At 36.1% G+C, this 12,952-nt stretch overlaps 1 protein-coding gene across 1 annotated transcript; it reads left to right on the forward strand.

Annotated features, from left to right (window-relative positions):
* The first annotated feature begins 6,301 nt into the window (after window positions 1–6,301).
* Window positions 6,302–7,927, forward strand: LOC125846014 (uncharacterized). Its single transcript, XM_049525482.1, has one exon. The coding sequence runs from the start codon at window positions 6,302–6,304 to the stop codon at window positions 7,925–7,927; it is 1,626 nt and encodes a 541-aa protein (XP_049381439.1).
* Window positions 7,928–12,952: the final 5,025 nt, after the last annotated feature.

A 12,952-nucleotide genomic window follows, 5' to 3' on the forward strand; every position in this document is an offset into this window, starting at 1 on the left:
AAAATAAATTGATGCGGAAGCTAATCATAAATAACATGAAAAGATGGGGAATACCCATATATTATAATTGAGATATATGAAAAACTGATGAGTTTAATACAAAGAAGATATTAACTCAATATTAAGTTGAATCTAACTATGTCTGAAATAAGCCTCTAAACTGACTAGAAGTGCTGGGACATGCCCCAGCTAAGTCTAGAAAATCTGAAACTAAAAGACTGAAAACTGAAAGATGACATGACTTGTGACACCTAATTTTGGCCCTCCACAATTTAGTTAATTTTCAAGCTTCTTTAATTTCAAACAATTTGAAATAATTGTTTACAAATCTTTCGAGACCATTTTCAAGACAATTTGGTCATTTTCCTATAAGATCTTCATATACTTATAATATATAAATTTATGTATTTATCACTTTGAATAAATATTTAGAAAAATAGTTTCACTAAAAATAGAGTTTTAACTAAGTGCGCGTTTTACTTCCTCAAAAAAATCAATTAGAGTACATAACTACTCTCTTTATTTCGAAATAATTTTTATGTTAAATGATTACTTGATGTTGTTAAAGTTAAGAAGCTTAATAATTAATTAAATACGTAATTTATATCGCCTGCAATTTATTTAAGATATGGTCAAAGGACCAAGTCCTTAACGTCCATAGTTAATTGCAATTCATTGTTTCTCAATTGCAATTTTAGCCAATCCTCACCTCCGATTTTATATCATTTTGGGCCTCTTTTGATGTATTTTCAGACAACCCAATTCAACAAATAACCCAGGCCCAACTCTTATAACAAATACCCAGCAACTTTTCAATCAGACCCAATTTTTTTCAACCCATACATTACAACAACGACAAATACCAGAAATGACCCCATTCCGTATGCTCTTCTTCTTTCTGTTTCACGCAGAAACACGACCCAACTCGCGAAACCCAGCCAGAAAGTGACCCGAATCCAGCAAGCCCAAGCAGCGCGGCGTCAAAATACACGACGTCTTCACAGCCAGCAGACGGATTCCTCTAACGTTCACAAGCAGACGGAAAGCGATTCACGGTGTCTATGTACGCGCAACAGCTTTATTCTCGTCGTCTTCTTCACCCAGTACGATGGTACTGTTCCAGTCGCGATTCCAGCGAAAAAACACCTGTAACAGCCGCATTTTCGTCCTTTTCCAGCTTAAGATGGAGACACGTCGACGCTCAAGGACATTGGAATCATCCTAGACGTCCACCTGACCCTTCCTCTTTTTGAAATCTCTTGGATTTGAGCGAAAATAAGCTCTCCCCTGTTTGAGGATAAGAGGAGGATTTTGAATTTTGAATTCGTTCCTTGGTTCTTACCCGTTTTACCCTCATCTTTTCCCCTCTATTACGAACCCTAATTTCCCCTATATAAACCTCCTCCTTATTCATTGTTAGGGGGAGATTTTTTGGAGCAAAAAACATATTTTGGAACAACTTAAGCAAAAACAGTCAAAATACATACTAAGCACATTCGAAAGAGAGAAGAGATTAGTGCGATTATAGTGTGGATTCTTTGCTCATTCATAGGAGTCCTCATAGTCTCGTTTTGGTGGTAGAGGTTGTCATTGTCGAACTCGTCCATCCAATTCACTGCCCAAAACCAAGTAATTTTCTTGCTCTTTCTTTAATCCTTCCTCTCTGTTGCATTGCAGAATTGTTGTTTGTTTTAGTATTAATTATTTTTTAGATTCAATGTGATTAGTGTGATGGTTATGTGAACAACAACAAAAGTTTTTTTTATTATTCAATTTTAAATGAGTTTATTAAATGTTTTGCTCTACTGATGTTTTTTTTTTTCTTCTTATAGTTCAAGATGTGAATTTGTTTCTTTTACTTAGTCGAGTTTCATGAAAATTTATAGGCGTTTCTAGTTACTATTATTTTCATTCGACTTTGAAATCCATGTTATATAGTTGTTGATTTCTCTTCATTGCTTACTCTAGATACATATGTTTAGAGTTGTAAGTTGTGTACTTCACTGCTTCAAGTTTGTTTGGACCGAGTGTTATGTTGAGCTTTGTTGTGCCCAAATTATTAGTTTTTTTTAGCTAATCTCTAGTATAGTTTGAATCAATCGAGTTATTGTTGCTCCATCTAGCATTTCTTCATTATCATATGTTGTTTTGTTAAAATTTCAGATTCAACACAGTTTGATTATCTTTCTTATGGTTAAAAGTTGTCCTAGCTCAGGCTGAGCTTTTCCCTTTATTTTGTCTATTTAACAATTTGTTTGCTATCTCTGATTTGAAATGAATATACACTAGTCTTGCGACCATCTGGTTTAAATGTGCAACTTCCTGAAACCTGCTAGACCTAGCTAAACATTGTGTCTCTAGTCTTGACAAATTCTTAAGTTCCCACGCCTAGAAATTTACTGTATATAGACTAGGATGAATCATGTAGTTAGAGAAGGCTGTTGGTGTTGTTGATCTAAGCTTAAGTTCTTTTTCTTGAGACTTTTCCTTTTCATGAAATATGAACTTGTCTATGATAAATAGCAAATTTTACCTATTTGGTTTTGCATTACATCTGATTAGACAGAAAAAAGCCTAAAAAATGCATCATTCTTGCTAGCTCGACTGTCATATTTGTGTTGAAAATAGCTTACCTTTGGGGTTGCTCTTTAGCATTCTCCAAAGAGCTAGGCTTGGATGAATGAAAGCTTATATCGTGGCTCTTATGCATCCTAAAGTATATTGATTTACCATCCTCAGACCCCTGCTTGAATTTGAGTACGGAGTTTCTTGGATTTACACTTAAATGTTACATGATGGTATCATCTTATTTTCTACTCTCTGTTTGTCCCGAGGCTGGTTTTAAAGGTCCAACTTAGGTACGGTATTAAGTGTTGGTCTGCTTACTTGAGTAGTTTGATTCTATTAGGGGTTGAATTTTAAATATTCGTTAAGAAGTTTAACTTGAGACATAGAGCCTCGTTCACAAGAAGTTTAGCATGCGTTGTTTTCCATTTTTTTTTATTTGATCAATTGCTTATTGTTTCCACTACTTCGTTTAGCTTTGTTAGCTATTTTAAATTGAATCAATTTCTCTGTTTGGCCTCTCTTATTTGAATTCCTTGGGTCCCTTTGCACATGTTTAGTTCTAGATTTCTCATAGAACCTCTAATTGTTTAAGTTTTAGTGGGATCTTTTGAGTTTGGTTTACATTATGAGTGGATTTTTGGCTCCAAAGATATTGTTCCAAAGTAATGTTTTGTTATCGTTTGTCCAAAGCTTTTCTGTACATCAGTAGCTATCTAAATATTATGACTCCTCTGTTTGTTTCGGTTTATTAAAAAGAAAAAAAAAAAAAATCTCGCACTAAGTGTTTAATTTTTTAGTTGTTGATCATGCATGTTCCTTATTTTGGTTATTAATTAGTAGAAGGCCTACTCTTAAGATGGTAGTTAGACGTTGATAGATTCTAAATTTTTTATTTTTTTTTTCTGTATTGCTAAGTTAGCAGCTTAGCTTGATATTTTATTTTATTGTATTATTATTATTATTATTATTATTATTATTATTATTCTATATTAGTTCTAACGTTACTTCCTTTCCTTTCTTCGCATGGGACATTCATTTTGAGTCCAATGGACTCCCCCTTTATTGCATACTCCTCTCTTTCGAGTCAAACATCCGCCAAGTTACGAAAGGGAAGCCGATATATTGGGTTGAGACCCCAAAACCAGCAGCAGCAGCAGCCTCAAAAGGCTGAAAAATGAGGAGCAAAATTTGGTTAAAACCCATAATTAATGAGGCCGAGTTGCAGCAGTTTCAAAGGGCTGAAAATAGCATTTTTTCGGACTTAAAAGTTCAGAAATAGCCCCAGCAGCAGCAGCCTCAAAAGGCAGGAAAAAGAGATGCAGCAAGTGGACTTAAAGTTGTCCTAATTCTATTAGCACTTCGTCTCTTATCATATTGTGAAGTTGTGATATTTGCTTTTAACTTCTAACATTTATTTTATCTAACTTAGATGAATCCTTGGAAGTTTTTTTTAAATAATTCTTCTATTTGGTTAGTTGTTTATTCTAAGTATTTAAATTTTCAAAACTCTTTCAAGTTAGGCAACTTAAGCTCTTAGACTAACTTGAGAATTATTCATATTCTTTCATAGTTAGTATTTAGCTTTCAAATCCACGTCTAAGTGATTGTGTCGATTATTCGACTCAAAAACTTGACTCGGATAAATTGTTAAGTTAAAATTTTATTTTTGACACTTTAACATTTGAATTATTTCATTATTTGGGATAATACGAATGTACAAGTATCAAAGGATTTCTCATTTAAAATAATAATAATAATAATAATAATAATAATAAGGTTTTCAAGTGATTTAAGTTTTTCTTATAAAATTAGCCAAACTTTTCAATCCGTCGGTCGACCGCATGTTAGCGGATTTTCTAAGATGCCTAAACCCTTCCTTAGAAAATTATTTGAACCCTTACCCGACTCTGGTTTATTTAATATGTTTTCTTTAAAATAAAAAAAAAAGAAAAAAAAAGAAGCTCTTTTAAAATGGTTTTCTTAATTTTTTCCTAAAGAATTAAGTGGCGACTTCCAAATTATGAATTTTTCCAAAACCTTAACAAAACTGCCAAAGTTGCGAAAATGGTTTCGAAACCTTAGTTTTCGAAATCGAGTCGTAACAGAATGGCGACTTCACCGGGGATTCATCTAGGTTCTAACCAAAAGGATTTTATTGTTTGGCTAACTATTATTGTATTAATTGTTACTTTATGCAATTATGTGTTTAAATTTTGAATATTAATTGTCATATTGCATTCATGGCACTTTCTGATATTTGTATAGTATATTAAAGAACGGTTTCTGCATAATCGCAGCCGGACTTTTTATACTCAACCCTTTTTCGGAATGATCGGCAATTTATTGGTACGTCATGCATCCAATGGTTGTTGTGAGTTCCAGCCTAAGTTGTCCACTTGGGTTCCCGGTCTTTCAAAAGCCACTCTTAGTCAATTAGCGTAGAGCGAAACCAAATCTCGAATTTAGCGCATTTTGAACTAAGTTGACCCAACACCCAAGGCGTGATGGGCCCATTAGAAGACCACCTTAAGTCTAATTGACCCCCGGTCAATATAAGACGATCATTCAACTATTTGTTAAATTTGAAGGATATGTATGTCAATTTGTGCGTACATGGCCCTTTGGGTTGGGTTTTTATTTACATAGGTAGTTTCTTTATTGAAGTCAAAGGAAGAACATCCTCACCCAAAAGAAATTCAAAAGTACCAAGAAGCTCAGGAATGAAGATTACATATGGAAGCTTAATTTAGTTTACCATTGTACCCCTGCGTGGGACTGATATTTATTTCCCTATCCTCTAATATGTATCCCCATCTATTTTATTCATAAGGTTTGTGTAAATGATTTTTAGGGCAATGAAACGTTTCACAAATGATATACACATCCTTCAAACGTTAGGCCCACCTTTGGCTCAAAAAGGTCACATGTATGTTAGGAGGCGTTATATATTGTTTGTTTGTTAAATGTTACAAATTTTGTTTCATTTGTGCTTGCTTGACTTATGTGTTCTATACATATGTTTTGCTTTAAACATGATTGGTCCATTATTCCATTCCAAAGTCTTAGAACATCTTTTAATATATATACTCAATTTTCAAGCTTTTCGAAATATTCTTGACTCCATTATCAAAATACGTTCAAAATCACTAAAGTTCTAGGTTCAATAGAGCTTTACAAAATCTATTAGGTCACTACTCAAATTCACGTTGACCTTGTTGTTTCTTGAAAATTATTTTTTACGCCTACCTAGCCGGTATTACTAAATATTCCTTCAGTTTCAAGTCAACTTTAAGACGTCTTTGTTTCTCGAAAGGACTTTTCAATTGAACCTTCCAAAAGGTACATTTGAATCTTTACTCAAATCATATAGTTTGCTTTGTTCAAATTCCTTTATTTCGCTAAAATTTTAGTTCACAAAATGATCAAAAAATTTCCCATTTTGTCATCCTTTTAGAATCTTTTGTTCTTCGGATTTTGGACTAATTTGTTTTAAGCAAAACAAATGTTATTTGTTTTATATGTTACTTTGATTAATTATTATGATTAATGGACTAACTCTTTATTTTTTGAGTTATTTTTAGAAGGAGAGACTGATTTGTGTTGGTAATCAAACTTGCTCACTTCATCAAAGTACCCGCTGGCAAAACATTCATATTTTAGACGGTCTAAGGTCAAGAAAATTGCATCAGACTCATCATTTCTTACTTGGACTACTAAGAGGACTCGTACAAAAATGGATTCCACTATCAACACGGTTGCTTCATCCGAAATGATCCCCACTCCATCTGTCGCGGCTAATCCTAGTGCCTCGGTAGCAACAGAATCACCCATGGAAGTCATTGCTCGTCTAGAGCGACAAATTGGTGAACTGAATCTCCTAGTAGCTCATTTCCAAGCTGCTTCTCAGAACCTACCACCTGATGCTCGCCAAAAAGGGCCCATGCCACCTTCGTTTCCAACTTCAAGTGAGCTCAATCAAGGAGAACATTTTACCACCTTTCAGCCAGCTCAAAGCGCCTCACTCACTCATTCGACTCGGGATACTCCTATTGTGTACACATTTGCTCCCCCAAAACCTCCAACGGTAACACATCATGCTCCGCCAATGTACACTTATGTCACTGCTCCACCTGTTACCAAGGCTCAAGAGTTTCACCGCCAAGATGTTAATCACTATGTTGAGATTGAAAGTGATGCAAAATCAATTGATGCTGAAATGATGAATAGGAAGATGAAAAGCTTAGAGGATGCTATGAGAGGTCTTCGCGGATTCGATAGTAGCCAGAGTGTGAGATATGAAGAGTTGTGCACATTCCCCGAAGTTGAGCTTCCACTCGGTTACAAAATTCCAAAGTTTGAGAAGTTCAGTGGATCAGGAAATCCTTTCTTTCACTTGAAAATTTACTGTGAAAAGTTAATTGGCGTTGGAAACAACGAAGGGATAAGAATCAAGCTTTTCAATCAAAGTCTGACTGGAAAAGCCTTGGAGTGGTACTCAAAGCAAGATGTGACTAAATGGCGTACTTGGGATGATTTAGCGAATGCTTTTGTGGATCACTACAAGTTTCATGTTGAGATCGCTCCCGATAGAATCTCTATTACCAAGCTAAAACCAAAGTCGACTGAATGCTTTCGAGAATATGCCATTCGTTGGAGGGAAGAAGCTGCTAGGGTGCACCCACCCATGGAGGAATCAGAAATGATCACCTATTTCATTCAAGCTCAGGACTCTGAATATTATGAGCGAATGGTGACAATGGGTGGAAAAACATTTGCTGAAGTTATCAAGGCTGGAGAAATGATTGAAGACGGTCTCAAGACTGGCCGAATAGCGAGTTACACCTTATCTCAATTTGCTAACAGGGCCTATCAAACTGGTTCATTTGGAAAGAAAAAGGAGAAAGAGGTTATGATGTTAACGACTCGAGGAGCTACCTCATATAACCGTCAACCACCTCCAAGCTATCCTGGTTCACAATACTATGTTTGCAACAATCAAGCAACATTTCGTCCTCCACGACCAATGCAAAATCATCGAAACGAGGTACCTCGTCCTAATTTTGAGAGAAAGCCTCCCCGAGTCTTCACTCCATTGTGTGAGACACGGACTCAACTTTTTGACAGATTGAAAGAGGCAGGAATACTCCATCCAGTGGAAGCCAAAACTGTGAATACTTCAGCCAAATGGTATGACCCAAACAAGCGGTGTGCTTATCATTCAGGAGTTATTGGGCATGATACCGAGAGGTGTATCACTCTGAAGCACAAAATTCAAGATCTAATTGACAACGAGGTGGTAAAACTTGCTCAAGCTCCACCGAATGTGAACACCAATCCACCACCTAAGCACAAGGAGTAGTTGTTCGCGTAACTAGTTGCAAAGAAGAAACAAGTTTCCTGGAAGTCTCACTTTTGGCATCTTTTACTCTTGCATTTTGAGTTTGTTGTTTCATTTCCCTGTAATCGCACTTTTATCACTTGGTTTCCTTTGTAGTCGTTTGTTGGGATTTTATTTGTAAGCATCTTTACTCTGTAATGAACTACGTCTGACCTGAATTCTCAAGAATGAGATACGTAGGCGGCCTATGTCGGCTTCGGTCACCCCATTATCCCTTTTTAATGTTTTCTTGTACTTGAACTACGTTCGACCTGAATTCTCAAGCATGAGATACGTAGGCGGCCTTCATTGGCTTCGGTCGCATTATCAAAATATTTCAATTTCTCTTTATGTTGGAACTACGTTTGACCTGATTCCTGCTCAACGGGATATGTAGGCGCCACACCGGCTCGGTTATATTCCCCGTAAGTTTTCCATTTTTCATTATAATGGAAACTGGGGCAGAATTTTGAGAGGATCTCAAAATTCGTTAGTAGAGGAATTTTTTTTCAACAAGTCAGAATCAAGGATCACTTCAGAGTTGCAACTGGGACAAATTTTTGAGATTCACTCAAAACTCCAACTAAAAACTACCGAAAGTTCAAAGGTTTTATTATGTTTTAAACCGAGGCAGAATTTTTGAAGAGGTCCTCAAAATTCCATCAAGCGAAATTTCAAGACCAGACAAGTTTGTAATCCAGAAGGCAAATGAGCATCAGAATAGCAAGGCAAAGCCAATATGAATCAGTCTCTCAAAACTAAGAATTTTTCTTTGGATACAGGAACTACAAAGTTACAAGGCATCATTGGACTCACAATGACCCCATAGAATAACTTGGCATAACGACGAAGACCATAAGACGTTATCCAGACCGATATAAGCTGAACAACTTCATCATTAACTTATCTTTTGTTATATCATTTACTTTGATAATTTCAGGTATCATTACCAGAATTGAAGGCAAAATTTCAAAAGATCTTCTGAAGTTTTGAATGATCAAATCAGATATGCACCAGAAAAATGGCAGGAGCCAACCTTTTTCAAAATTTCATTATGAAGGATTCTCGACACTAATGGTCCAATCCAACAAGCTTACTCTTATCCTCTCTTTTTATGTTGACGAGTTTTGTCTTCCGTTATTCTAATCTCTTGCCTTTTCTCTGACAAATCTTTCATTTTCTTTAAATTTCGTTAAGCTTCAGGTTCGAACTACGTCAGACCTGATTTCTTGTTCCAGCAAGATACGTAGGCAATCCTATATAAGGATTCGGTCTTTCTACTAGTTCAAATTACAGACCTTAGAGGAAACTGGAGCATGTTTTTGAAATTTCAGTTAAGTACCATTGGACTGGAAACAGGGGCGACTTTTTGAAATAGTTCAAAGTTCTCAAAATCTCTGTTCAACCTCATGTTTCAGAGATATTCTGTGTCAAGCGAGTTTTCTCTTTGCAAGAGATCTTTTTAAAGTAGGGGCAGACCTTGTGCGACATCGCTAATTGGCCATTAGTGCCTCATTTCAGCTTTTAAAGTTCTCAAATCGTTCTTCTAGATCCTCTCGTCCTCTATGGCTACCAGATCGTCTTGACGCGTTTAAAAGTCTTGAAATTTGTTAAATTCTTAACCAACATATTTTCTATGAGCGTAGGGACGACAAAGTTTTGATGACAACCAGAGATGTTTTCGGCTTCACAAACTACAAAAAGCTAATCAAATTGCTATGTTATAACCTTGCTCCCTATTTTTTAGATTTGTTCTTCATCATTAGGGTATATTATTTGAGCGTCATTTCCTTCAACGTGACACGTTAAATTATTACTGGAGAGTCACTTCCTTCAACGTGACACGTTAAATTATTATTGGAGAGTCACTTCCTTCAACGTGGCATGTTAAATTATTATTGGAGCGTCACTTCCTTCAACGTGATACGTTAAATTATTATTGGAGAGTCACTTCCTTCAACGTGACATGTTAAATTATTATTGGAGCGTCACTTCCTTCAATGTGATACGTTAAATTATTATTGGAGCGTCACTTCCTTCAACGTGACACGTTATATTATTGGAGCGTCACTTCCTTTAATGTGACACGTTAAATTATTATTGGAGCGTCACTTCCTTCAACGTGACAAGTTAAAATTATTATTGGAGCTTCATCTCCTCCAATGTGACATGTTAAATTATTATTGGAGCGTCACTTCCTTCAACGTGACACATTAAATTATTATTGGAGCGTCACTTCCTTCAACGTGACACGTTAAATTATTATTGGAGAGTCAATTCCTTCAACGTGACAAGTTAAAATCATTATTGGAGCGTCACTTCCTTCAAAGTGACACATTATTATTATATTGGGTTGTCACCTCCTTGAATGTGACACGTTATATTACATTGGGTAGTCATTTCCCTCAAAGTGGCGTTATTATCAAGTTGGGAAGTCACATCCCTAAAAAGTGACACGTCATATTATGTTATTGAATCATCACCTCGTTTAAATTGACACATCACTTTGGATCACCACTTCCTTCAAGAGCAATACACTTGAATTATCTCCGACATGTTAAACCAGGTTTGCACAAATTATATTTATATTTATATTACATCTTTTACTGACAATTTTCTCCAGATTTTCCAACACACAAAGTGGACTACGTCAAAATAGGACGCGGCACAACGTGGAACCTTTTCTTAGCAGCGAACTGGGACATAGTCCAAAGAGGAATATCAAACTCTTAAGACACGAGTTAAGGAACGACCTCCACCACAATCAAACCATATCCCTATCCTAAGGTGTGTGGGTATTTTCTTGGGTTTAACAATTTCAGTTTCGCCTTCGGTGAAATTTTCAACTCTTACCGGAGGTAAATTTTCAAATTCGAGTGACAATACACCGAGAGCTTTGGAAGTTATGTTCATGTAAGTTCTTACATATGGGTGTGAAGGGCCCCACATTCATAAGTGAGATGTTTGCAAGCCTCTTTTCCGCGCTCAACTCATTTGTCATTCATCCTTAAGCTAAATGTTAAATCCGCATAAGAATTTTCTTTTTCAACCGAGTGAGTCGAACTACAAGCAGTCTGATTCCCAAAGTTTAGGGATGTGTAGGTGGACTTAATGTTGAAAACTCGACTGTACTCCGACAATTCTGTCATCACTCTGTTCTCAAGCTTTTCGATCTCTCCATACTTCGACACCGAAATAACTTTTGCATTCTTTCAAAATTATACATTAAATCAAGTGTCTTTAGAAACACTAGTGGCATAAGTTCTCATGTAACATGAGATAAGTAGGAAACCCAATACCAGAGTCCGACTATAATTCCTCAGATGTGTTATCATTTAACCGTTCTGAAAAAATGAATTAGTGGACGGACAAAATTGGATTCGTCAATTTCGTTTGCCTCAGATCTCTTTCATCCATCCCAGTCAAACGAGGGACAGTTGTTGACACCTAATTTTGGCCCTCCACAATTTAGTTAATTTTCAAGCTTCTTTAATTTCAAACAATTTGAAATAATTGTTTACAAATCTTTCGAGACCATTTTCAAGACAATTTGGTCATTTTCCTATAAGATCTTCATATACTTATAATATATAAATTTATGTATTTATCACTTTGAATAAACATTTAGAAAAATAGTTTCACTAAAAATAGAGTTTTAACTAAGTGCGCGTTTTACTTCCTCAAAAAAATCAATTAGAGTACATAACTACTCTCTTTCTTTCGAAATAATTTTTATGTTAAATGATTACTTGATGTTGTTAAAGTTAAGAAGCTTAATAATTAATTAAATACGTAATTTATATCGCCTGCAATTTATTTAAGATATGGTCAAAGGACCAAGTCCTTAACGTCCATAGTTAATTGCAATTCATTGTTTCTCAATTGCAATTTTAGCCAATCCTCACCTCCGATTTTATATCATTTTGGGCCTCTTTTGATGTATTTTCAGACAACCCAATTCAACAAATAACCCAGGCCCAACTCTTATAACAAATACCCAGCAACTTTTCAATCAGACCCAATTTTTTTCAACCCATACATTACAACAACGACAAATACCAGAAATGACCCCATTCCGTATGCTCTTCTTCTTTCTGTTTCACGCAGAAACACGACCCAACTCGCGAAACCCAGCCAGAAAGTGACCCGAATCCAGCAAGCCCAAGCAGCGCGGCGTCAAAATACACGACGTCTTCACAGCCAGCAGACGGATTCCTCTAACGTTCACAAGCAGACGGAAAGCGATTCACGGTGTCTATGTACGCGCAACAGCTTTATTCTCGTCGTCTTCTTCACCCAGTACGATGGTACTGTTCCAGTCGCGATTCCAGCGAAAAAACACCTGTAACAGCCGCATTTTCGTCCTTTTCCAGCTTAAGATGGAGACACGTCGACGCTCAAGGACATTGGAATCATCCTAGACGTCCACCTGACCCTTCCTCTTTTTGAAATCTCTTGGATTTGAGCGAAAATAAGCTCTCCCCTGTTTGAGGATAAGAGGAGGATTTTGAATTTTGAATTCGTTCCTTGGTTCTTACCCGTTTTACCCTCATCTTTTCCCCTCTATTACGAACCCTAATTTCCCCTATATAAACCTCCTCCTTATTCATTGTTAGGGGGAGATTTTTTGGAGCAAAAAACATATTTTGGAACAACTTAAGCAAAAACAGTCAAAATACATACTAAGCACATTCGAAAGAGAGGAGAGATCAGTGCGATTATAGTGTGGATTCTTTGCTCATTCATAGGAGTCCTCATAGTCTCGTTTTGGTGGTAGAGGTTGTCATTGTCGAACTCGTCCATCCAGTTCACTGCCCAAAACCAAGTAATTTTCTTGCTCTTTCTTTAATCCTTCCTCTCTGTTGCATTGCAGAATTGTTGTTTGTTTTAGTATTAATTATTTTTTAGATTCAATGTGATTAGTGTGATGGTTATGTGAACAACAACAAAAGTTTTTTTTATTATTCAATTTTAAATGAGTTTATTAAATGTTTTGCTCTACTGATG

Source organism: Solanum stenotomum, chromosome 11, assembly GCF_019186545.1.
Source record: "Solanum stenotomum isolate F172 chromosome 11, ASM1918654v1, whole genome shotgun sequence".
Lineage (NCBI taxonomy): Eukaryota > Viridiplantae > Streptophyta > Magnoliopsida > Solanales > Solanaceae > Solanum > Solanum stenotomum.